Source organism: Leptonychotes weddellii, chromosome 6 (genome assembly GCF_054177405.1).
Source record: "Leptonychotes weddellii isolate Sample4059 chromosome 6, ASM5417740v2, whole genome shotgun sequence".
NCBI lineage: Eukaryota > Metazoa > Chordata > Mammalia > Carnivora > Phocidae > Leptonychotes > Leptonychotes weddellii.
In genome coordinates this window covers 137,236,972-137,261,103 of record NC_138374.1, presented here as the reverse complement: position 1 = coordinate 137,261,103, position 24,132 = coordinate 137,236,972, and the positions used below count along the sequence as shown (strand labels likewise).

The 24,132-nt window shown below is 57.3% G+C and overlaps 2 protein-coding genes across 2 annotated transcripts; one reads left to right on the top strand and one right to left on the bottom strand.

Moving 5' to 3' along the window:
• The first annotated feature begins 1,823 nt into the window (after positions 1 to 1,823).
• Positions 1,824 to 11,542, top strand: HCN3 (hyperpolarization activated cyclic nucleotide gated potassium channel 3). Its single transcript, XM_006734777.3, has 8 exons — positions 1,824 to 2,194; positions 5,380 to 5,809; positions 6,692 to 6,853; positions 7,233 to 7,451; positions 7,845 to 7,991; positions 8,344 to 8,584; positions 9,378 to 9,542; positions 9,994 to 11,542. Exons 1-8 carry the CDS (start codon positions 1,911 to 1,913, stop codon positions 10,692 to 10,694), a joined length of 2,349 nt encoding a protein of 782 aa, XP_006734840.1. The 5' UTR covers positions 1,824 to 1,910; the 3' UTR covers positions 10,695 to 11,542.
• PKLR (pyruvate kinase L/R) lies at positions 11,530 to 19,595 on the bottom strand. Its single transcript, XM_081825489.1, has 11 exons — positions 19,305 to 19,595; positions 18,662 to 18,841; positions 16,431 to 16,522; positions 16,198 to 16,329; positions 15,860 to 16,046; positions 15,254 to 15,524; positions 14,982 to 15,132; positions 14,527 to 14,679; positions 14,278 to 14,444; positions 13,392 to 13,573; positions 11,530 to 12,825 (listed from the first exon to the last, which is right to left on the bottom strand). Exons 1-11 carry the CDS (start codon positions 19,309 to 19,311, stop codon positions 12,719 to 12,721), a joined length of 1,629 nt encoding a protein of 542 aa, XP_081681615.1. The 5' UTR covers positions 19,312 to 19,595; the 3' UTR covers positions 11,530 to 12,718.
• Positions 19,596 to 24,132: the final 4,537 nt, after the last annotated feature.

Genomic DNA, 24,132 nt, shown 5'->3' with positions numbered 1-24,132 from the left:
AGAGGGGAGCTCGCGGAGAGCTCATGTGTTCCGAACTCAGACGCAGTACATGAGAAGTGTAAATCAACTGAACTGGAGGAAAAAAAAAAAAAAAAAAAGAGGAAAGAGAAGGAGACCTTGAGACAACCTGGATTGAGAAATAGTCACAAAGGGAAAAGAAAACATAACTTGAGTATGACTGTGTGAAAGTCGGGACCTATCAGAGGGGACAGGGGTGGAGGACAGTTAGATGCAGATTAGATCAGTTAGCCAGAAATGGTTTAGGGAGGGTTCCCTAAAATAGGAGAGGGAGGGTAAGGAAGGGGTTGACAAGAAAGAGTGGAGGGTTCCCTTCCCCTTCCACGAACACCCTACAGGACCGTCCGTTCCTGCAGCAAGCATTTACTGCATGTCCACCACGTGTCCAGCGTTGTGCCAGGCGCAAGGCCCCTGTTCTTCAGAGCCTCCGGGTCTAACAGGAGAGAAAGCCTTGTGACGACAGCTATTAGGGACGCTGTAAGAAAGCTCTAGACTAGACTCTCGCTGGGGAAAGGAGACTTGGAAATGTGTTTCTGGGTTTCCTAGAGGAGATGTCCCGTGAACCAGCTGTCAGAAGGGAATTGGAGAAGAATACCAGGCAGAAAAATATTTGCAAAGGGCTGGGGACAAGACAGAACACAGCATTTCAGCACGATTGGAGGCCTGGCTTTCCAGAGAGGGACTATAAGAAGAGAGGCTGTTGAAATTAGGTCCATGTTGTAGGGCCTCGTATGTCCTTCATAAGGAGCTTAAACGTCATCCTACAGAAGATGGAGAAGTTTGAAGGACATAGCACATTTGACTCAGGCGAGTAACTCTGGCAGACTGTGGGAAAAGAACTGGCCTGAGAGGGTGTAGGGCCCCTTGTAGAGGCCTCTGAAATAATCAAGGTGAAAAAATCCTGAAGGCTTGAAATCAGCAGTGGCGATAAGAAACGGGAACGAGGGGAGGAATTTGAGATATTTAGGAGCTTCTAGCTGTGTCTGTATGCGGGCATAGACGAGACTGACTTTGTGGCTGGGACTTGGGTATTCATCTTTGTGTCCTCAGTGTCCACTCAGTGACGGGTAGGGTCACTCTTGGTGAAGGCTGGCACAATGAATTCGGAAATGAAATCCTAAGGGGAGGGGCGTGGAGATGAAAAGAAAGGAATATGCGTAGGAGAGTGCTGATAAAGAAAGTGAAATGCAGGGGCGCCTGGGTGGCTCAGTCGTTAAGCGTCTGCCTTCGGCTCAGGTCATGATCCCAGGGTCTTGGGATCGAGCCCCGCATCGGGCTCCCTGCTCCGCAGGAGGCCTGCTTCTCCCTCTCCCACTCCCCCTGCTTGTGTTCCCTCTCTCTGTCTCTCTCTGTCAAATAAATAAATAAATAAATAAATAAATAAATCTTTAAAAAAAAAGAAAGTGAAATGCAGGAAGTCCGTGAGTAAGAGTGGCCATTCCCCGCCTCTTCATTGGTCCCCAATTCCTCGCCCTCCGGCCAGCGTCCGGTTTTCCCGCCACTCGCAGGCGGCTCCGCCTCCCCAGCGCTCATTGGCTGAAAGCGCATCAACGCTAGGCCACGCCCCCTCCGTGACTCTGGCCGCGTTTCCCCGCCTCCTCCTCCTCCTGCACTTGGAGTGGCGCCCCCACCTGCCAGGCCACGCCCACGCCGCAGTCCTCCCAGGAGGCGGGCTTCGTCGGCCCCGCCTCTTTTCGAGGCGGCTCCCGCCAGGGGGCGCCCCGCAACCAGCCGGCCGCCCGCCCGCGAGTCTGGCGCACACACCCCCTCCGCCCCGCGCGCCGGCAGCTCCGAGCCCGCCCGGCTGCGCCGGCTCCTACCCCGGGAGGGGTCGGGGTCCCGGATGGCCGCGGCAGGGTCTACGAGGCCAAGCCTGTAAGCCAACGGGCGTCATGGAGGCAGAGCAGCGGCCGACGACAGGGGCCGACGAACGGGCGACCCCTGGGCTGGAGGCGGCTCCTCCTGCTGCCCCGGCGCCTGCGACCGCGGCCTCGGGACCGCTCCCGGCGCCCGCGTCTGGGCCCGAGCCCAAGCGGAGGCAGCTCGGGACGCTGCTCCAGCCCACGGTCAACAAGTTCTCCCTTCGCGTGTTTGGCAGCCACAAAGCAGTGGAAATCGAGCAGGAGAGGGTCAAGTCAGCGGGGGCCTGGATCATCCACCCCTACAGCGACTTCCGGTACTGGGGGCCCAGCAAGGAGGGCGGGGGACACAGATCCCACCTCCATGGGCCGCGACTCGGGGGCAGGGTCCGCCCCACCCTCCACGGACACTTCATTTCCGGCCCAGGGGTCCTCGGGTGGGACGACAGAGTCACTTCCCCCAATCTAGCCTGGGAATTCTTGGGCGAGGGATTCCCAGCCGGAGGTCCTCGGTGACCTGACACCAGAGCAGACAGCAGAGATCTGGATTTCCCGTTTCGGGAACCTGGCACTCCCCCTGGACTACAGGGACTACTGGAGTTAGGGACCACTGCCTCCTGCAGTTCTGTCTGCCGGGGATCTGGGAAATTATGTCATGTTCGGGGTCGGGGTCAGCCTGAGGGAGAAACCGAGCTCCCGTATCTCCCACCCTTGCACTTCCACCCCCAGCACCTGCATAGTTCAGCAGGGCAGGCTACCAGGAAAAAATAGGGAGGCTGTGGGGCGGGGGCCCGGGGGTGTCCCAGCTGCGGTTCTCGTCGCTGTCCCTGGTGCTGAAGGCGGGATGCAGCGGGGCAGGGCCGGGACTCGGAGCGATTGAGGCAGCAACGCAGGGGCACGGCCACCCTCCCAGGTGACTATCAGAGAGACGTAGGGACAGAGGGTGGAGGTGGGGCTGTACCTCTACATCAAGGTCGCTAGGGGAGGAGAGCAGCCCTGTCCTTGGGGGAAATGAAGGACAGCTTTTGGATGAGGCAACGATGTGTCCAAAGCACCTAAGGTGGGGAGCAAAGTGAGCAGAAAGGATGAGGTGTGAATCAGGAGCCTGGAAACACAATTGGAGACCTAGACATCATTTTGTATCCACAGCCATACACACTCCCTAAATGTTCCTCTTTCTCCCATTGTTCCTTCCTCTTCCCTCTTTACTGCCTTATTCCTACCCCACCGGTGCACCTGTTCTAACCTCCTGTGATCTTCCTCCCCTCCCCCGTTTCACCCTCAGGTGTAACCCTCAGAAGCCATGTATTCCCCCTTATTAGCATGCTTCTTCTCCGTCCTCTCTACTGCATCACCTGCTAGGCTTGTGACTGCCTGTGAGTCAGGCTGTGAAGATGCTCCATGGCTGGGCGAGCTCTCCTCTCCTCTCCTCTCCTCTCCTCTCCTCTCCTCTCCTCTCCTCTCTTCTCTTCTCCTCTCCTCTCCTCTCCCAGCTCACAGTACAGGATTTCTCCAGTGGCCCAGGAGGCAGAGGAAGAGGGGGTCAAGGATTTGTTGTTGATTGAAAGCACACAGTCTGAGAGGCTTCCTGAAGGCCTGGATTTGGGAACCCCCATGTTTCTTTTAGAAGCTGAAAAGATTGATTTTGTGGTCAGACCCAGAAGGGGCTGGGTCCTGGTTTGATGCTGTGATTAGGTGTGTCCTGGAATTAAAACCACCACAGCTGGGGTGCCTGGGTGGCACCCAGTCAGTTAAGCGTCCAACTCTTGGTTTCAGCTCAGGTAGTGATCTCAGAGTCATGAGATTGAGCCCTGCATCGGGCTCTACTCTCAGTCTGCTTAAGACTCTCTCTTCCTCTCCCTCTGCTCCTTCCCCTGCCTCTCTCTGTCTCAAATACATAAATAAATCTTTAAAAAATAGAAATAAAACCACCATAGCTAATGGGGGCCCTAGATGGTCCAGTGATCTCTGAATGAAGGCTTCACCCAGCTTCCTCCTGACCTCTTCTTTCCACACTTCCACCACAGCATTGTGGCCCTCCCCTGCCAGTGCCCTTGCCTGGGCTCAGCCAGAGTGCCAGTAGGCACAGGGAGATTAGGGAAGGAAAGGAGTGTGGAGCTTTAAGCCTTGCTGCCTCAGGATCTCCTGTGGAGCCTCTCTGTGTGCAGCCCTGTCTGAAGGGCTGTGAAGGGGGGCGGAGCATCCCTAAAAAGCTCAGTTCAGATGGGAAACAGAACAGACCACCCCACCCTGGGACATAGACAAGCAGATCCCAGCAGAGAACCAGGAACCATGGGTCCAGATGTGTTGGGAAGGAGGGTTGGGGTGGGGAGGGCGTGAAGTCCTAGACCAGGAATGGGCAGAGAGCTGGAGATGGAAGAAGCAGCAACCTCTTCAGAAATCTGGGAACAAAAGGTGGGTGAGTCATGAAACCAACTAGTGCTTGTACACACTGTCTTATCCATTGTCTCAGTGTGTGTGTTTTCAACAACGCTGTGGGGTTAGCACAGGGTACTCGGTCTTTTTTTAACTTTAAAAATATTTAATGGTAGTGACATAAAGCATGTACATGACAAAATACTATGTATATGTTATACACATTAAAGAGATGTATGAGTGTATACAGCGAGGGTGTGTCTAGTAGACACATCTGTCCAGTGGGTACCTATACGTAGACTTCTACCTAGCGGTATAGCATATGCTGGCATATTACATTGCGTATGTACTCAAAATACATGTGTGTGTACGTAGGCACATGTACACGTATGCGTACACACATACATGTATATGTAATTACAAAGCACACCCCCGTGTAACAACCACCCAGGTGAAGAGAGACTACATTGCCGGCGCCCAGAAGCACCCTTACCGGTCTCACAGCCCTTTCCCTAACCTATTATTCTAATTTTTGTGGCACTCATGTCCTTACCCTTTTAAAAATAGTTTTACCGCTTTTCTGTGACTCTCTAAATAATGCAGTTTAGTCTTGGCTGTTTTTGAACTTTGTACAAGTGGAATCATCCAGTATGTATCCTTTTGTTCTTCCTTTTGCTCAGCACTAGATTAGTGAGATTCACCCACGCTGTGGAATGTAGCTGCTGTTGGGTGATTTCAGTGTTGTGGATTACTCCAGGGCATGAGTATATCACAGTCTATTTATCTATGGTATTTATTTTATTAATCTACATTTTTCTACTGATGAACATTTTGGATTATTTCCAGATTTCATGCTGCTGTAAAAATTCCTGTATGTATCTCCTGGAGCACATACTTCCCTTGAGTGTGAATATACTTAGAATGGAATTGCTGGGTTGCAGGGAATGCAAATGTTTAACTTTATTAGATAATACCAAACTATTTTCTCAAATGGTGGTCCCACCTTACACTCCCACCAGCTGTAAATGACCATTCCGTTCCCCACCTTAGCTGTGTCAGACTCTGCTGTTTGTCGAGTGGGTGGTGCAATCTCGTGGTCTTACTCCCCGTCCCACCCCCGCCTTAGGTTTTACTGGGACCTGATCATGCTCCTGCTGATGGTGGGGAACCTCATTGTGCTGCCCGTGGGCATCACGTTCTTCAAGGAGGAGAACTCCCCACCTTGGATCGTCTTCAACGTCCTCTCAGACACTTTCTTCCTGCTGGATCTGGTGCTCAACTTCCGCACCGGCATCGTGGTTGAGGAGGGTGCTGAAATCCTGCTGGCACCGCGGGCCATCCGGTCGCGCTACCTGCGCACCTGGTTCCTGGTCGACCTCATCTCCTCCATCCCGGTGGATTACATCTTCCTGGTGGTGGAGCTGGAACCACGACTGGACGCCGAGGTCTACAAAACAGCGCGGGCGCTGCGCATTGTGCGCTTCACCAAGATCCTCAGCCTGCTACGGCTGCTGCGCCTCTCCCGCCTCATCCGCTACATACACCAGTGGGAGGAGGTGGGGCGGGGAGGTGGGCAGTGGGGCTCGCAGACTTCTCCGGGACAGCGCTATGGGTGGGGCTCCTGGTGACTTTACGGAGTGAGGCAGCCGGGTGGGCTCTCTCCAGAGCTGGTGGGGCAGAAGCAGGGGCACTCTGAGGGTTCGGGGGGGCCCCCCCGCGCCCCGCAGGTGAGGAGGGTGGGGCGCAGCTGCGGAGGAACACTTGCAGGTTAGTTGAGGGGGGGCAGGCGGAAGTGGGAGGGGAGCAGGCTGTGGAAGGGCCTGGAGTTTCGGCTTCAAGGGGAGCAGAGTTTAGTGGTTCAGAGTGTGGGCCCTGCGATTTCATTGCCTGTGATCATATCCCCGTTTTACTATTTACTATACGGGACTTGGTTTCCTCTTCTATAAAATGAAGACGTTAAATATACTTACATACGAGAAGGTTATAAGGCTTAAAGGAATTAATACCCGTAAAGCTCCTAGAACAGTGCCTGGAACATAGTAAGTTCTGTTAGTGTTGGGGGGAGGGGAAGGGGGCTGTGGGCGCGAGTGCTGGCACGCAGGCCTTGGGGACATTGCACCGTGAAATGCCCTCTTCCTCTCTTCCAGTGGGCACGGCCTGGGCAGCTTGCGCAGTAGATTGTTTTGAGTTTCTGCTGTGACGCTGTGATTCTGGGCACGTGACTGGCATCAATTTCCTATGCATAAGATGAGAGTAGTAGCCCAGCCGACTTTGTATCTGCTGTATGGGTGTGCTGTGCGTGAATAACAGCCGCGTTTGAAACATTCATGGGGGCTGGGGCCAGAGAAGTTCAAGGAGAGAATTTGCAGGGCCAGGATTAGAGGAGGACCAGCGGGGAGGGGGTCCTGTCCACAGCAGCCGCTCCTCGGACTCCTCAGATCTTTCACATGACCTATGACCTGGCCAGTGCCGTGGTGCGCATCTTCAACCTCATCGGGATGATGCTGCTGCTGTGCCATTGGGACGGGTGTCTGCAGTTCCTGGTCCCCATGCTGCAGGACTTCCCTCCTGACTGCTGGGTCTCCATCAACCGCATGGTGGTGAGAACTCCCCACAGCCCTGACACCTCTGGGCCTTCTCAGGGCTCCTCTGCCTGGGAAGCAGGGGCAGAAGGTGGGAGATGGCCGCGTGAGGAGGTGGAGGTGGGGGGAAGCTACCTAGAGGAAGGGCTCTTGTCCTGGTTAGTACTTGGATGGGAGGAAGTGCTCTTGTGTTGTGGGGAGCAGGCAGGGAAGGACACCCAGGCAGACACTGGGGGCCCCCACGCTGCAGAGAGGCCCCTTCTGCCCTGGGGCCCCCAGAACCGAGCCTAAAGAAGAGGGGGGCAGGCGGAAGAACTGAAGGAGGGGGGTTGCAGGAGGAGAATGAGGCCTCTCCGAGGAGGCTGTGTCCAGCTCGGCAATGCACTCTGCCCTCCAGAACCACTCGTGGGGGCGCCAGTATTCCCACGCCCTGTTCAAGGCCATGAGCCACATGCTGTGCATTGGCTACGGGCAGCAAGCCCCTGTAGGCATGCCCGACGTCTGGCTCACCATGCTCAGCATGATTGTGGGTGCCACGTGCTACGCCATGTTCATCGGCCACGCCACGGCGCTCATCCAGTCCCTGGACTCTTCCCGACGTCAGTACCAGGAGAAGGTCAGCAGGGGCAGGAGAAGGAAGGGCTGGGCATGGAAGCGTGTCAGAGGCTGGGTAGCTCCACTCGAGGCCGATTCTGACGCATGCCCGTGTTGGGTCTCTGTGTCCTTCCCTGCCCTGTGTCCATTTGTCCCATGCCCCTGTGTGTAACTGTTTCCTTGTTTGGACCTATGTCCCTGTCCTTGACCCTTTCTCTGCCCACGTCTGGGTTTTCCTGTGACTGTGCCGTGTGTCTTCCCTGTGGCCCGCCGTACCCCCATGTGTCTCCATGCTTCACCCCTCCGGATCTGGCCGATGCCTGTGGTCTTCCTTCCACATACCGTACCCCCCACGGCCCCTGCCCTGCACCCGGCTCTGTATCCACTGGCCACCGACCACCGGCTGGCCCTCCAGTACAAGCAGGTGGAGCAGTACATGTCCTTCCACAAGCTGCCGGCTGACACCCGGCAGCGCATCCACGAGTACTATGAGCACCGCTACCAGGGAAAGATGTTCGACGAGGAGAGCATCCTGGGCGAGCTGAGCGAGCCGCTTCGGGAGGTGGGGCTGGGCGTGTGGGGTGCATCTGGGGTGGGGGCTGTTGGTCAGGAGGTGATGAGACCAGGCCTCTGGGGGGCTTTTAGGGACTAGGGTCTTTCTGGAAAGTCTTATGGGGGTTAAGTATACATGGGGAGGGGCTGCAGGGATCTCTGTTTTGGGGGGATGGTCCTGCAGGGGCTTGTGGGAGAGCTCTGAAGGCAGGAACTTAGGGATGGTCCCAGGCCCACTGAAGCATCCCCATCCTTTGGCAGATCATAACCCCAGGGGTGGGGCCTCTGGAGACAGATGAGCTCAATGGGGGCACCTTGGGGCAGGGGACACCGCCTGCCTGACAGGCCCCTCCCCTGCCCAGGAGATTATTAACTTCACCTGCCGGGGCCTGGTGGCCCACATGCCGTTGTTTGCCCACGCCGACCCCAGCTTCGTCACAGCCGTGCTCACCAAGCTGCGCTTTGAGGTCTTCCAGCCGGGGGACCTCGTGGTGCGTGAGGGCTCCGTGGGCAGGAAGATGTACTTCATCCAGCACGGGCTGCTCAGTGTGCTGGCACGTGGCGCCCGGGACACCCGCCTCACTGATGGATCCTACTTTGGGGGTCAGCAGGCCTCGGGGAGGGTGGGGGGACTGGAGCAGAAGCTAGAGGGCAGTTGCTCCCCTGGGTCAGGCTGTGTGCAGAATCACAGAGCTCCAGCCTTCCCTAGGCCTGCTTAACCAGAGTCTGGGCCCTGGGGCTCTGCGGTTTTAAATCGCTTCCTAAGAGAGGCCAATGCATAGCCAGCTTGACAATTTCTGGGCCAATGGGCCTTGTAGAACCCTTAAGCAGTGAAATCCAAGGATCCTGGGAGATGAAGGGAAGACAGGAATAAAGCCCTGCTGCTCCAGGGGCTCGAGTTTGCTGGCTCCCTGGCGGGACGCCCTGGCAACACAGTGTAGGGGTCAGGCTGTAGCAGTGGGGGGCTGCCCACAGCCGCTCGAGGCTCTGCCCTGGCTCAGCCCCAGACCACCCGCCACTCTCCAGCATCCCTGTCGTGTTGCCCTTTGCCCTTTGGCCCTGCTTTTCTCCTTCTCAGTTGCCCTTGGACTGCATTCGCTGCCCCAGGCCTGCCCCTTGGGCCAGAGCAGGGGAGTGGGTATGAATTAAATGGAGTGGAATAACTAGGTACGTGGGGGCCAGAAAGACCCACCTGTTTGTCAGCTTTAGTTTGGAGAGAGAGAGATTGTAATTGTGCACGTCTGGAGAAAGACAACCCTTGGGGCCTTTAGGAGGGGTCTTGGTGTGGGTGGGGAGGAGCCTGAGGGAGCCGGGTCAGCTGCTGCAGGCCCAGGGAGAGGGAATTCTGCGGGAGTTCTGGGGACGGCGGTTCTGAGGGCCCCCCCAACTTGGACAGAGATCTGCCTGCTGACGCGGGGCCGGCGCACGGCCAGCGTGCGGGCCGACACCTACTGCCGCCTGTACTCCCTGAGTGTGGACCATTTCAACGCCGTGCTGGAGGAGTTCCCCATGATGCGCCGGGCCTTCGAGACTGTGGCCATGGATCGGCTGCGCCGCATCGGTGAGGCCCCTCTGCCCCGTGCGCCCTGGGGTCCTGGCTGTGTCCCCACCCCGCCCCCATAGCAAGGCAGCCCCGCCTCCCAGGGCCCAGGCTAATGCACCGACGTCACAGCCAGCCCATCCCGTTCTCAGCAAATGCCCCCACAAGACCTTCAACGCTGTGTCTCACTGTCCTTGTCACTCCGTGTCTCCGACCCCTGGAGACATCGTCCTGAGTCTCCACGCCCAGAGTCCTGCTTCCCTGAGTACCTGTCCCTGAGCCGCAGCATCTCAGATACATACTGTCCTCCCTGGCCCTCTTCCTCCAACCCCTACCTTTCAGCCTCCATCCCCAGCCCTCCCCCGCTGCCATCCTTTGAGTCCATCTTGTTGTCCTCCTGCTCTCTGATACCCAGCCTTCACCTTGGCCTCCTTCCCCATCCTCATTCTCTCCCCGCTGGGACCATTTCTAGGCAAGAAGAGCTCTGTCCTGCAGCGGAAGCGCTCCGAGCCAAGTCCCGGCAGCAGCGGGGGCACCGTGGAGCAGCACTTGGTACAGCACGACAGGGACACGGCCCGGGGAGTCTGGGGCCTGGCCCCGGGCACAGGAGCTCGGCTCAGCGGGAAGCCAGTGCTGTGGGGGCCGCTGGTGCACGCACCCCTGCAGACCGCCGCTGCGACCTCCAGTGTGGCCATTGCCCTGACTCACCAGCGGGGCCCTCTGCCCCTCTCCCCTGACTCTGCAGCTACTCTCCTTGCTCGCTCTGCTCGACGCTCCGCGGGCTCCCCAGCCTCCCCGCTAGTGCCTGTCCGAGCTGGCCCTCTGCTGGCCCGGGGTCCGTGGGCATCTACCTCCCGCCTGCCTGTCCCACCTGCCCGAACCCTCCACGCCAGCCTGTCCCGGGCTGGGCGCTCCCAGGTGTCCTTGCTGGGTCCCCCCCCGGGAGGAGGTGGACGGCGACTAGGACTTCGGGGCCGCCCACTCTCAGCCTCCCAACCCTCTCTGCCTCAACGGGCAGCTGGGGATGGCTCTCCTGGGCGTAAGGGCTCAGGAAGTGAACGCCTGTCCTCTTCAGGGCTCCTGGCCAAGCTTCCAGGGACAGCCCAACCCCCCAGGCCATCGGTGCCTGAGTCAGCTGCCCCTCGGGGCCCCCAGCTCTCTGCCAACATGTGAAACCCTTGGCTAAGCTCTTGGGTGCCGCAGTGTGTGCCCGAGGGTCGATGCCTCTGGGGGACGGCCAAGGAGACCTGAAACACGGCCCTGTGGGAATATCTCCCTTTACTACCAAGAGATGCTCTCTGTCCTCAGCTCAGGCACCCTGCAGCCTGTCTGACATCCTCCTGACCCATTCACCCATTCATCAAATGTACCGAGCGCCTACCATGTTCAGGACACTGTGCCAGGCGCTGTATGTCTTCACTGCCAAGTAGAAGTGACTCCAAGGCCTCTGAGGAGGGGGTTCCCCTGGCATGTTCCTGCCAGGCGCAGGCTCAGGCCTAGGCCTCCACCTCACCAAGCACAACTCCTTGCCGCCGCCATCACTGCCAAACAACTAGATGTCTCTGTTTCCCGGCCCGTGACCCTGCAGGAGCTGCCTGCTGCCTTCGGCCTCTGTCTCCCTAGCACAGCCGGGCACCGCCCACCTCCATGCCTCCACTGCTATCAGTGGGTGTCTCAGCTCCCCAGTGTGGGCCTCCACCTTCACTGCCGTGTGTGGACCCTTCCCCTCCATACCCCCTCACCCAGCGCGAACGTCTCCTGTCAAGTCCCTTGCACTCTCTGTCCCCGTGCTAGATCTGTCTTTTTGTAGACAGGGGCCACCTCCTCCCTGTGCCCCTGCCCCGCTGGTGTCCCCCTAGAGGCTAAGGGATGGTTGGCACCTCCCCATTTAATGTGCCAGCCTGGATCCCCCCAGGCGGGGGGCAAGTGGCTGAATCCTTAGATGGCATTTTTTCTTTCCTTCCTCCCTCCCTTCCTTATTTATTCTTATTATTCAATTATGTAATAATTGTATTTATTCATTTGCTAGTTTTATTTATTATTAATTCATTTTATTTAGCCGTTCCTTTATCCATCCCTCCCCACTTCTCGTTGTAGGGAGAGAGGAAGGAGCAGGGCCCCCCATACCAGCTCTTGGGGTCCTCGCTCAGCTCCATCAGCCAGCAGCAATACTGAGCCCTCTCTCTACCTAGAGAGCGGCAGGAAGGGCTACGCAAGCGGGGAGGAAGCTCTTGCTACTTTCAGGGGTTTTGCTCCTCCTGAGTCTACTGTTGGTGCAAGAGTAAGCGGAGGACCCAAGGTATCCAAGCCTGGGGAGGGGTAGGCTATAGCCAGTACCTCTCCCTCTCAGGGACAAGAGAAATACTTGGCCCCGCTCCTCCGTCCCCACGCCTGTGCTACAGTATCAGAGTGTGGAGCCAGGACCCCAAATCCTTCCTCTTGAGTGGAGAGTCCTGGGGTTTTATAATTGCTCCCAAACAGCTGGGTTTAAAAGGAAAACAGAGCTACTCGTTTTGGCTCCTGGTTTGTGTGGGAGAACACCATGGGCACGAAGGAGTTTCTGGGTGCAGGACGAGGCAGCAGAGCATCTGACCCAGAAAGGCATGAGGTGGGCATGAGAGCAGCCAGGGAGGGGCCTGCAAACCCAACAGAGGTTGTGAAGACAGTGACAAGATGAGCCCCCCAGCTCTTGGGGCTCCCCAGCACTCATCCAGCCTCACTTCCCCAGAAGGGTGGTGCTTTGGTGTCCCTGTCCATCACAATGAAGGAAGAGGTGGCGCTCTCCTTGGGAGATGCTCAGATCATCACGAGGGCCACACCGGAGAGTATCAGACTGCATGGATAGGGATTTTGTGGGGACGGCCCTGTTCCCCTAGCCCCCCACCCCTGGGTACACGAAGCCCAGGGGACTCATATTAACCAGCTAAGCTAGGATTAGGGGCTCAGAGTATCTTAGGGCCCAGCTGAGAGCATTGGGCGGAGGGGACGTAGGATTGGTGCTGCCAGATGGCCGGTGCTTAGCTGGACACAGACCTTCGGGGCCTGAGTGAAAGGGAGAGAGGAAGTGGCGCCCTGGAACGGGGCTAGACGGCAGATGTGGCCTCGGCAGGGAGGGCCTGGAGCAGAGAAGACAGGTGGGGGGCTGTGGGGTGGAGGGAGGGAGGTCCTGTTTGGGCTGGGTCGGGGGGCGTGGCGTCTCAGGGTACGCTCAGCACGCGCATGATGTTGGTATGGCCAGAGCCAGGGCGCCAGCCTGTCACCACGATCACCAGGTCCCCCACGCGGAGGAAGCCACGGAGTTTTCCTGGCAGGGGTGCGGGGAGAAGATGACGGTCAGCCATTGAGGGAGGCAGGCCAGCCCTGTCATGAGAGCCGGCCACTGCCCCCCATCCCCTCCAGTGCAGCCTGGAGGGGCCTGGGGTGAACTACACAGTGTGGGCCCTAGGTGGCGCCACAGGGACCGCGACCGCCGCAGTCTCTTAGGGCTGCAGGGGTGTCCAGGGGTGGCGTGGGCTGCCTGCCTGTGCTGCTATGGAGAAAGGAAGAGGTGGGGTGTGAGCACAGTCAGTAAACCAGAGTTTCGTTTCAGCTTGTACTCTCACCTCTTAATCCTTACGTCCCATCCAGCTCTGGCCACCTGGTGCGGACAGCAGCTGGGCTGACCTCTCTCCCACTGCCCTCCTCCTCAGCATGTCCCCCCCGACCCCGGCCCTGGAGGCCATATATCCCTGTGTCTTAGTGACCCTCCCGGAGAAACTCTGGGACCAGAGGAGAGAGGCAAGTCCCTGTGAGTGGGTGTGGAAGGTGAGGTCGGGGGACTGAGGTTGCAGATCCAGGGCTGGGGGGGGGGAGGAAATGTAGGTGGCTCACCACTTTCAATGCCAAATTGGACCCGGCGATCCACGTCGTCTGCCCAGATGGCCTCTGGAGGTTCACTGTAGAGTAAGGGGAAGACCCCTCGGCACAGGTGGGCCTGCCGGGCAGCCCGGGCAGAGCGGGTAACAGCAATGACCGCTGCCCGAGGTCGGTACCGAGACAGCAACTGTGCTGAGCTGAAGGAGATGGAGAAGGTCTCAGAACAGTGAAAGAGTGTTGAACCAGGAAACAAGGGTTTGGGTTCTGATCCCAGGTGTCACAAACAAGCTGTGTGGCCCTGGGTGAGTCATCTTATTTCTCTGGGCCTTGTTTTTCTCACCTGTAAAATGGGCATAAGAATGCCTGCCCTCCTTAGCACACAAGGACGACCAGAGATAATGAAGGATAGATCAAAGCAGATAATAAGAAACCTCTTGAGAAGCATAAAACCCTTCTGAGAACGTACCTATATGTAGTACTTAACTCACAGGTGTCTCTTGTTAATCCTCACAACCCCACGAGAAAACGGAGGTCTCTGGGGCCTAGGTGGCTTACCCAAGGCATCATAGCTGATTTCAGAGCAAAGACTTGAACTAAGGCCTTCTGGGCCCTTCTGCAACACCTCAGCATTGTAAGGCTTTGTGGGCTAAAAGCAGGGGCCCTAAAGTGTCCTGGAAGCCTACGTGCCCAGTGACGTCACATTCCCTTCCAACCCCCTGGAGCTCATGGCGCATTTCCCGCGGGCTCCAAGATCCGCCTCTCCTGGCCTCCAGCTACCTCTCCTCTTGCTGCGGGCCGATACTCTTTATCTCTGACGTCAAGACAAAACCCAGGCCTGGGGCCCATCCCCGCCTGCCCCTGGCCCAAAGCTGTGTCCTGGTGTTGCCAGCGTCCTCCTCACCGGCCAGTCGTGGTCAGCACAATGATGGCGGCAGCACAGCACTTGAAGGCGGCCTCCACCGCGCCTACGGCGGTGACCTCAGTGGGATCGCGGCTCAGGGACGCTGCCCGGCGCAGCTCCTCAAACAGCTGCCGGTGGTACACGGCCGCCTCTGCCTCCCGGGCAATCTGCAAGCGCCAGAGGTCAGGCGGGGCCGGGGGCACCAGGGCCAGGAAGGGGCTTGCTGTTTCTGGCACTCTGAACTCCTACCGCGTGCTGCATCGTCACTGCCTCCACGGGAAATCGGCCTTTGGCAGTCTCCCCCGACAGCATGATGCAGTCTGCTCCGTCCAGCACAGCGTTGGCTACGTCACTGGTCTCCGCCCGGGTCGGCCGCGGCTTAGTGATCATGCTCTCCAGCATCTGGGGGACATCGGGCCATCGCAGCTGCAGGACTCACACTCTGACTGGGCACCCTGCCCAAACTACTTCTCTGCCACGCTCAGAGTGCCCCGAAAGCCAGGGTAACAGTTACAAACTATGTGGTTCTGGCGATTCAGTTTCCTCATCTGAAAATGGGGCTCACAGAATCTCTTCCCAACCTCGCTGTTTGAGGATCAAACACTGGACAGCAAAATGTGCTACAGACCTAAGGTGTGGGTATCCACCGTCAGGTGTCCCCAACACCCAGAGAATGCCCGGGGCCCCGAGGGCTCGCTCCAGACCTGTGTGGCGCAGACAACGGGCTTGCCCGCCAGGTTGCACCGTCCAATCATCATCTTCTGGGCCAGGAAAACCTTCTCGGCTGGAATCTCGATGCCCAGGTCGCCCCGTGCCACCATGATGCCGTCACTCACCTCCAGGATTTCATCAAACCTGGGTGGTCGGGGGAGTCAGGGCTGGGGAAGAGCCAGGAGGTTCCAGGGAGAGGCAGGCTGGAGAAGAGGGGGGCGATGGGGATGGCTAGGGCCTGATGGGGACAAAAACCAAGCCTCACTTCTTCACGCCTTCGTGGTTCTCGATTTTGCTAATGATCTTGATGTCGCGTCCTTCGGGCCCCAGAGCAGCCCTGATGGCAGCCACATCACTGGCCTTCCTCACGAAGGAGGCAAAGACGATGTCCACGTTGTGCTGCACCCCGAAGCGCAGGTCCAGGACGTCTTGCTCCGACAGCCCGGGCAAGTCCACCTCAACACCTGGCAAGTTCACGCCCTTCCGGCTGCCCAGGAGGCCTCCGTTCTCCACTTGGGTCTCCAGCCCCTCTGGGCCTGCGGGCATGGAAAGAGCCAGCGCAGGTCAGGGGTGAGCCGGAGGCATAGTCACGGAGAGGGAGCCCAGGAGATCAGGAACCCATGTCCTAGTGTCTCTCCACCCTCGGCCAGGCCTGTGCACCTAACAGGCACCGGTCTGTGCAAGAAGGGACGAACCCAGCAGTCCAGCCCCAACCCGGGTTGAGCCCACAAGTCTGGACACCGGGGGCTCCGGGAGCGAGTGGGGAAGGGTGCTGGCTAGGGGCGGGGGCGGCTGGTCTACGGGACGAGGGAGCCAAGGGAAGGGAGTGCGCCCACGTCCCCGCTTGGCTGGGGCGGAGGCTCATCCGCACCGATTTTCTTGACCAGGAGGGAGATGAGGCCGTCGTCTATGTAGATGCGGCCCCCCACCGGCACGACCTTGACGATATTGGGGTAGTCCACCCACATGGTGTTCGCGTCCCCCAGAGTCCGGAACGCCGTGTCCACGGTCACCAGCACCAGGGAGCCCTTCACTAGCTCCACCTCGGCCTCCGGGCCCTAGGGGCGGGGCCAGAATGGCCTTGAGACCCGCCTCGGGCCCCACCCTCCCGGGCCCCACCCTCCCGGGCCCCGCCCCAGGCCCCGCCCCTCGCGCGGCGCGGGGCGCGGGGCGCCTGGGGAAGCCCGCGGCGCCGGGTCGGACTCTCACCCCCCGCAGGACCCCGGTGCGTATCTCCGGTCCCTTGGTGTCCAGGGCGATGGCCACGGGTCGGTAGCCGAGCGGAGAAGTTGCAAAGCTCTCCACCGCCTCCCGAATGTTGGCGATGGACTGAGCGTGATACTGCGGACGAGCGAGCCGGAATTTCAGGGGAAGGTTGCCAGGACACCCCCACTCCCCGGCAAGCTTTAGCTCCGCCCCCTCTCCTTGGCCCCGCCCCAAACCTCGTGGGAGCCGTGCGAGAAGTTGAGGCGCGCAATGTTCATCCCGGCCTTGATCATCTCCTTGAGGCTGTCCACTGAGTGAGAGGCGGGTCCTGGAAGCAGAGATCCCGCTCAGACAACCTTCTTCCCAAACCCGTCGCCACCCGTAGAGCCGCCCCACTCCGCAGCAGTCCAGCTACCTGACCTTTATTCCCTGACGCAACCTCTCCTCACAGGTCAGCCAACACCTGCTTCCTTGGGGGGCCCCGTGGGGGTCTGGGAGGGGAGCGTCCTGAGCCCGGCTTGAGGCAACTGTGTTGGCAGTGATGTAACTGCTGCGGAGTGGGGGTCCCCGGCGCATGAGGGGGTACGGCAGGAGATAACGTGCCAGGTGAGGGGTCCGCCTGGGTCTTTAGAGCTGAGAGGCCTCATACTGACAGAGGAGAGGCGATCTCTCCCACCCCTGCTTTGCTGGCCGGGCAGCTGTGTAACTGAGAGCCCAACCTCTCCAGGCCCTTCCCAAAGCCGGTTTGCACGTGGGCACTAGGCCTCTTCCTCAGCTGCTCGGAGACAGGTTTAGCCATTCTGCAGCCCCCTGTGGTATCAATGTGTTCCCTTCTATTGGATCATTCGCATCAGCATGTAACCCTGCTGCTCTGTCTTTCATCATAAAAGAAATGCTCTGAGCCCCAGTACCCCCTCCAGCTACAGTACTATTTCTTTGCTCTCCTTTGCAGCAAAACTCGCTGCAAGGGCTCTCTGTGCTTGCTGCCTCCGGTCCTCCTTCCTCCCCCTCTTCTCCCTTGCTCTCACTCCAGCCGGGCGCGGGCCCCGCCTCTCTGCTGCATCTCTTCCTGCGAGGGTCGCCAAGAACCTCTGTGTAGTTGCTAAAGGCAGTGGTCAGTTCTCAGTGCTCGTCCGGGCTGGCGGGTTGGCGGCATTGGACCCGCGCGTCCTTGACGCACCTGCCTCACGTGGCCTCCAGGACACGCCCCCTGTCCCGTTTCCTCCCGCCCCACTGGCTGTTGCTTCTCTGCCCTTGCTTCCTCCCCTTGACGTTAGATGTCTCATTCTCTTCTCTGTCATCTTCCCTTCACTCCCTTGGTGGTCTCACCTAGTCTCATGGCTTTAAATACCGTCTCTATGCTGACAACTCCCACATTTATATCTACAATTCAGACTTCTGCCCCAAACCCAGACTTGTGTATCTGATTGCCTCTGCGCATCTCAAACTCAGCATGCACGAAGCCCAACTCCTGATCTCCTCCCCCGAAAACCTCTGCACCAAGGTCTTCGCTGCTCAGTTGATAATGCATCCTTCTAGTGCCTCACGACACAAGCCTTGGACTCCTCTCTGACTCCTTTTTCACCCTCACCCCCTCCCCATGTCCAATCCGTCTGGAAATCCTGTCGACTTCATCTTCCAAATGCACTCAGAATCTGATCGCGTCTGACCACCGCCACTGCCCCCACCTGGTCTGAGCCAGAAATGTCGCAGGAGCCACTTCACTTCTACTCTTGCCCCCACCGCCACCCCCAACCTCTTCAGTTACCGCAGCCAGGCAGTCTATTACAGCATAAGTAAGAGCGAGTCACTCTCCCCCCGCCCAGCACTCTGCAGCCCTCTCCTACTTCTTCTAGAGGAAAACTGAACTCAAACTCTAAGAATGGCTGCTAAGCCCTACATGATCTCCTCTTCCTCTACAATGTCTTCATTTTGCTACTCTTCCCCCGTGATGGTTTCTAACCATTCCAGCCTCCTTGACTCGGGGCCTTTGCACTCGCTGCTCCCTTGCCTGGAACCCCCCCCCCCCGAACATGAGCACGGCCTCCTCTCACCTCCTTCACGCCTTTGCTCAGATGTAATTTTCTGAACAATGGCTCCCCACGTGGGACTGCAGCCTGCCTCCTGTCCTCGAGCCTCTAACGCCCCTTACAAAGCACTGTGTTCCTTGTTTCCATAGTTCCTACCACTTTCTCACATACTAAATAATCTATTTCTTTTTAAGGTGGTATGTTTAGTATTTATTGTCTAGCCCAGCTAGATGGTCAGCCCCCCAAGGGTGGCGGTCTTTGTTTACATCACCGACCTCCTCCCAGGGCCCCAAGCCTTGGCCTCCAGATGCTCAACAAGTATTTGTTGACTGAGTGAGTCTGTCAAGCATGGAGAGGTCTCAGAGGAGACAGCGGGTGGGGAAGCGTCTCGAGAACTGCTCCCGAGGTCCCGTGATGCCGGGCTGGGGGACGCTCACCGATGGTGGCGATGATGCTGGTGCTGCGGGCGGCCACGGGCTCCGAGTCGATGTCCAGCAGGCACAAGTGCTCAAGGAAGGTGTCCGCCATGGCGGCCGACAGCTGCTGCTGGAAGAAGGCCGTGCCCAGCTCGTGGGTCAGCTGGGCCGCGCTGGCCCGCCGCAGGTAGCCCGCCGGCCCTGCGGTGGAAGAGGGCTGCGTGGGCAGCTGCCGCACCCCCCATCCTTACCCTCGGCATGCCCCAGGTCCCCTCTGTCCGCATCAGGTGTCACTGAGCCCTCCTTAGGAGCTGGGCACGACACAGACGTTATCCGAGAGACGGGGTTCGCATCCAGGCCTGGCCGACTCTAGGCTCCGGTTCTTGACCGTCCAGCTCCCTGAGCCTTCACAACCCTGACTTCCTGCCCTCCAGCTGCTGACTCCCCTCAGCCTCAGCTCTTCACCGTATCTAGTCCACAGTGGCTGCTCATGATCCAGAATCACCCGGTGCCCTTTCCTAAGCTCCCTATTTTCTTCCTTCCAATTGGCTGGCTTCCCAGCCCCCTCCTCTGAGTTTCCCCAGTCCCTTCAATGCTGATCCAGTCCTAGGGTCTCTGTAACTTGACCCGGCGCAGCCCAGAGGAGCCCCAGTCCCAGCCGTACCCTCCATGCCCCCGAGTGCCTGCCTGTCTCTGGGGGTCTGCTCCACGCTGTCGGGCTGTCAGAGGCAGGCTGGGCCGAGGGAGCCGTCCTGCGTGCTGGTTAAAGTGTCACCACCAGGGGCCAGAGTCCAGGCAACACGGGAGTGCCCCGTGGCTCGCATGCTGCAGGACCCCCCCTGCCCTGCCTACAGAGGCTGGGAAAGAGGCTCGGACCAGGGTCCAAACTGAACACAGGGGAGACTCCAGTGAACAGAAACACCCCCCCGCCAGGCCCTCGGGGTCCAGCAGCAGATGTAAATCATTTGTGTCTCTACCCCCACTCCTGATTTCCACCCTCACTCCCCACTCTATTCAATGACTTCCCCTTTCCTTACCTCCTGGAGCCCCAATCAGGAAGGACTTTGCTAAGTCCCTTTGGGACTTAGAAATCCTTGACCAAAGCTCCTGGGCTTGTATGCTCTCCTGGCTGGACATGCTTACAGAGTGAGAGGCTGTGGAGAGAGGGGGAGAGAGGAGGACAGAACTGCTGGTCTTATCTAAGGGAGACAGAGAAAAGAAAAGGGGCACACCCAGCTGGCTGCCCCTGTCCCCACACAGAGTCCCACCCCTAGACCTGCTGGCTCTCCGCCCTGTCTTCTGGCACTCCCCCATCCATTTTTCCTGATAAGTTTCCAATTCATTCATGCTGTCATCAACCTGACTAGAGATTTTGGGGATATGGCCCCTTGTCCTTTGTACTTTACTGGAGTTAGCCCTGATGAATCTAGGAAGGAGGGGGTTTATGGCAGGAACCGGAGCCTGAAGGAAGGGGATGGGGAGCACTGTGATGATATGGTGGGATTCTCTGGAAGGGCTCTGACAGCATTACTGTTACCATAACACTGGCCACCCTTTGCTCATTGGCCAATATTTATTGAACACCTACTCAGTGCCAGGTCCCGAGGATACAATGGTGAGCAAAACAGATGGGGCCTTTGCCCTTCTATGGGATTTACAGCATGGGGACACAGACAATAAACAAGCACCAAGAGGCGCCCGGCTGGCTCAGTTGGAAGAGCGTGCGACTCTTGATCTCAGGATCCTGAGTTCAAGCCCCAAGTTGGAATAGAGATGACAAATAAAAATTAAAAATAAACAAAAAATAAATAAAACAATCAAAAAATGAATATACAACCATAAACTTTGTGTTTTATTAAAGGTTTTCTTTTTTTAAATGTGTAGGGAGGGGAGGGGCAGAGGGAAAGAGAGAATCTCAAGCAGGCTCCCTGCTGAGCATGGAGCCGGAAGTAGGGCTCGAACTCACAACCCTGAGACCACGACCTGAGCCGAAATCAAGAGTTGGATGCTGAACTGACTGAGCCACCCAGGCGCCCCGACAAGCACAAACTTTGTAAGTGCTGTTAAGGAATTGATCAGGGTGCAGAACAGCAGAGTCAACGGGGAGAAGAGAGAGACATGTATTTTAGATGAGGTGGCTTGGTAAGGCCTCTTTGAAGTGTGACCATATTTAAGCTGAGATTGGAAGGACAGGAAGGAACTAGTGGGGACAGTTTGAAGCAAGGAGTTTTCTGTGGGGTTAGAAATAATACCCGTGGAGTCTCTGAGGAAGGAAAAGGCCTAGTGCTACAGAGAGAGAAGGCTGTTGTGAGTCGGGGTGCCCGCAGGGGAGAGGCACTGGGGCAGGGAGGAGGGGGCGGGTGCCTGGAGCACAGGGACAGGGTCGCTGTGAGACTGGAGATGGAAGCAGGGACTTGGAGGGCCCCAGGTTTACCCAGCAGAGTGACACGACCCGGCACATGCTCTGGACCCTTCTGACTGGCAGGTAGAGGTCACAGAGCAGCCGCGAGGCTAGCGGTTTTAGGGGTGATCCAGGCGGGAGGCGACGGACTAACGGCCGTGGCAGAGATGGCGAGAGGGAGACAGATCTGAGGTGTCTCTGGAGAAGAGCACACAGGGTGGAGGGGCAGGTGCGGGGAGCAGGGGAGGGAGGCTCCCATGCCCCGAAGGAGGGCGCTGACAGGTCTGGCCTGAGCAGCTAGATGGCAGTGCCATTTCCTGAGACTAGGGAAGGAACAGGTTTGAGGGGAACGTGCAAGGTTTCCGATTTAGACAGGCTACGTTCAAGATGCCAATCAATCATTGAAATCAATAGGCAGACAGCAGGACTTAGGGTGTGCTGGGACAGTGTTCGACCTCTCATGTGCAGCTTTTGTCACCATGACAACCGAGAAGGAAGGTAGGATTGAGAGCCTGCTTGACAGTGAGGGGCCGAGGCCAGCGGGATGGGCTAGGCATCTTCTGCCCCTCCAGATCCTTTCTCTACCCTTGTCCACTCTGTCTGGGGCTGGGAGGCTAAAGGCCTTGCCCATGGCTTCTGTCGGGCTTGGCCCCTGGAAAGGGGCACCAGTAGGAGAGGAAGCCTGGGCATTTTCCCTCCCCTTCTTCCTGCAAGGTTGCTGGAGGTCACAGCTCCTGCCGGGGACCCTCTCCAGATTCCAGGACCCATTCTCTCCCCATCCCCTGGGCCCCTAAAGGTGGTACGAAGCCCGCTGCTACACTGTGACTAGATCTGGGCCAATGCTGTATCTCTTGCAGTTTAGCAGCATCCTGTGCACACCTTTGGATATAATCCTGTTATGAAACATTCTTCAATTTATCTGATTTGAGAGAGCCCTCGTTTCCTGACGGAGCCCTGCCTGATACACTTTGGGGCTAAAAATCTTGTCAGCAGTGGAGCTCGGATTCAGACTCAGTGTGGTTGCAGAGGCTGAGCTGTGGCCACTAAACTCCATCCCTTCCCTCAGACTCTCAGTGGAACAGAAAGAGGTTAGATAGCAGGAAGGACTTACAAGGGGGAATGAGCATGGGATCCTAGGCTCTGTTTATAAAAGACAGAACAAATAAAGATGGTTGAAAATGCAACCAGGGGCGCCTGGGTGGCTCAGTTGTTGAGCGTCTGTCTTCGGCTCAGGTCATGATCCCGGGGTCCTGGGATCGAGCCCCTCATCAGGCTCCCTGCTCAGCGGGAAGCCTGCTTCTCCCTCTCCCACTCCCCCTGCTTGTGTTCCCTCTCTGGCTTTCTCTCTGTCAAATAAATAAAATCTTAAAAAAAAAGAAAAAAAACCTTTTCCCTGACTTTGCTACTTTTGACCCTTGACTCAGCTCTATAAATTAGATAGGGTGCACATTTATACTTTGATTCATTAAAAGAACACCTAGGTCACCTAAAATATGGTGGTGTCCTCAATCTGCAGCTTCGGAGCCTGCTCAGAGAGGTCATGCGGCTTGCTGAAGTTCGCCCAGCTGGTCAGGGTGGGGCCAAGGCTTGAACCTGGGGAAGCGTTTAAGGCAGGGGAGTTCCATTTCAGCTGGGCGAGGAGCTGGCAGGACCCAGCCTAGAAGCAGCCCCCCTTCCCAGCTGGTTTCAACTGCTCTTCCCCCTGCGGGTGAGCTAGCTGGCAGCTGTACTTGACTCCCATTGGACCACCTGGGACAAGCCAGGTGGATAGTGGATCTGCTAGAAGCTCTCCTCCTAGAGTTCTCACTCTTACACCCATTATCCAGTAGCCGTGCTCCTTCCTGAAGCACCTTCCCCCAGCCTCCACACATCATGTCAGCATCCTCCTCCTTCCTCAAAGTGTCATTTCTTTCCCGATTGCTTTGGGCTTCCCGCCACTCCTCTGCCCATCTCTCATCTGTATCCACATCCTTTAACCCCTGCCTGGCCCCCTTCGCAGTCACCTGGCGGGGAGGCGGGGAGCCACAACCCAGGACGGCCTTGGTGGAGAGTGGGCCAGGGAAGGAAGAGGTGGGTCTGGGGGAAGAATCCACAGGCTCCTCAGAGGGGAGAGGTGCAGGCTTACGGGCCCGGGCCGAAGAAGTAGATTCTGGGTGTGGCTGGGTGTGACCTGGGTTGTCATTTACTGTGTGTAATGACATTTTCTGGATCTCCCTCTAGTTCTCCAGGGAAGCATGTGATTTTCATTTTTTTTTTAATTGTGGTAAAATATGCGTAACATAAAATTGGCCATTTTAGCCACTTTTACGTGTACTTTTAACCACTCTGAGCAGCAGTACGTGTATTCATGTTGTCGTGCAACCATCATCACCATTGATTTCTAGAACTTTTTTTATAAGATTTTTTATTTATTTGAGAGAGAGAGAATGAGAGACAGAGAGCATGAGAGGGAGGAGGGTCAGAGGGAGAAGCAGACCCCCCGCCGAGCAGGGAGCCCGATGCGGGACTCGATCCCGGGACTCCAGGATCATGACCTGAGCCGAAGGCAGTCGCTTAACCGACTGAGCCACCCAGGCGCCCCTTAATTTTTTTAAATTCAATTAACATACAATGTATTATTGGTTTCAGAGCTACAAGTCTATGATTCATCAGTCTTTTTTTTTTATTATTATTATTTTTTTTAAAGATTTTATTTATTTGAGAGAGAGAAAGAGCACAAGAGGGGGGAGCGGGAGAGGGAGAAGCAGACTCCCTGCTGAGCAGGTAGCCTGATGCGGGACTCCATCCCGGGACTCCAGGATCATGACCTGAGCCGAAGGCAGTCGCTTAACCGACTGAGCCACCCAGGCGCCCCAATTTCTAGAACCTTTAAAATCTTCTCAAACTGAAACTCTATACCCATTAAATACTCCCCATTCCTGCCTCCCCAGACCGTGGCACCCACCATTCAACTTTGGCCTCTATGAATTTGCCTCCTCTAGGGACCTCACGTCACACAGTATTTGTTCTTTTGTGTCTGCCTGAATTCACTTAGCGTCTTGTCTTCAAGGTTCACCCACGTGGTAGCGTGTGTCAGAATTTCCTTCCTAAT

Bases quoted from the DNA above. Each gene is read 5' to 3' on its own strand.
- HCN3 (XM_006734777.3), top strand. From the start codon at position 1,911: ATGGAGGCAGAGCAGCGGCCGACGACAGGGGCCGACGAACGGGCGACC. The intron at 2,195-5,379 runs GTACTGGGGGCC...CCCCCGCCTTAG, and splicing joins CACCCCTACAGCGACTTCCG to GTTTTACTGGGACCTGATCA. The intron at 5,810-6,691 runs GTGGGGCGGGGA...CGGACTCCTCAG, and splicing joins ACATACACCAGTGGGAGGAG to ATCTTTCACATGACCTATGA.
- PKLR (XM_081825489.1), bottom strand. The intron at 15,133-15,253 runs GTGAGGCTTGGT...CCGACCACCCAG, and splicing joins AACCACGAAGGCGTGAAGAA to GTTTGATGAAATCCTGGAGG. The intron at 12,826-13,391 runs GTGAGCCACCTA...CACCCCTGCCAG, and splicing joins CCAATTTGGCATTGAAAGTG to GAAAACTCCGTGGCTTCCTC.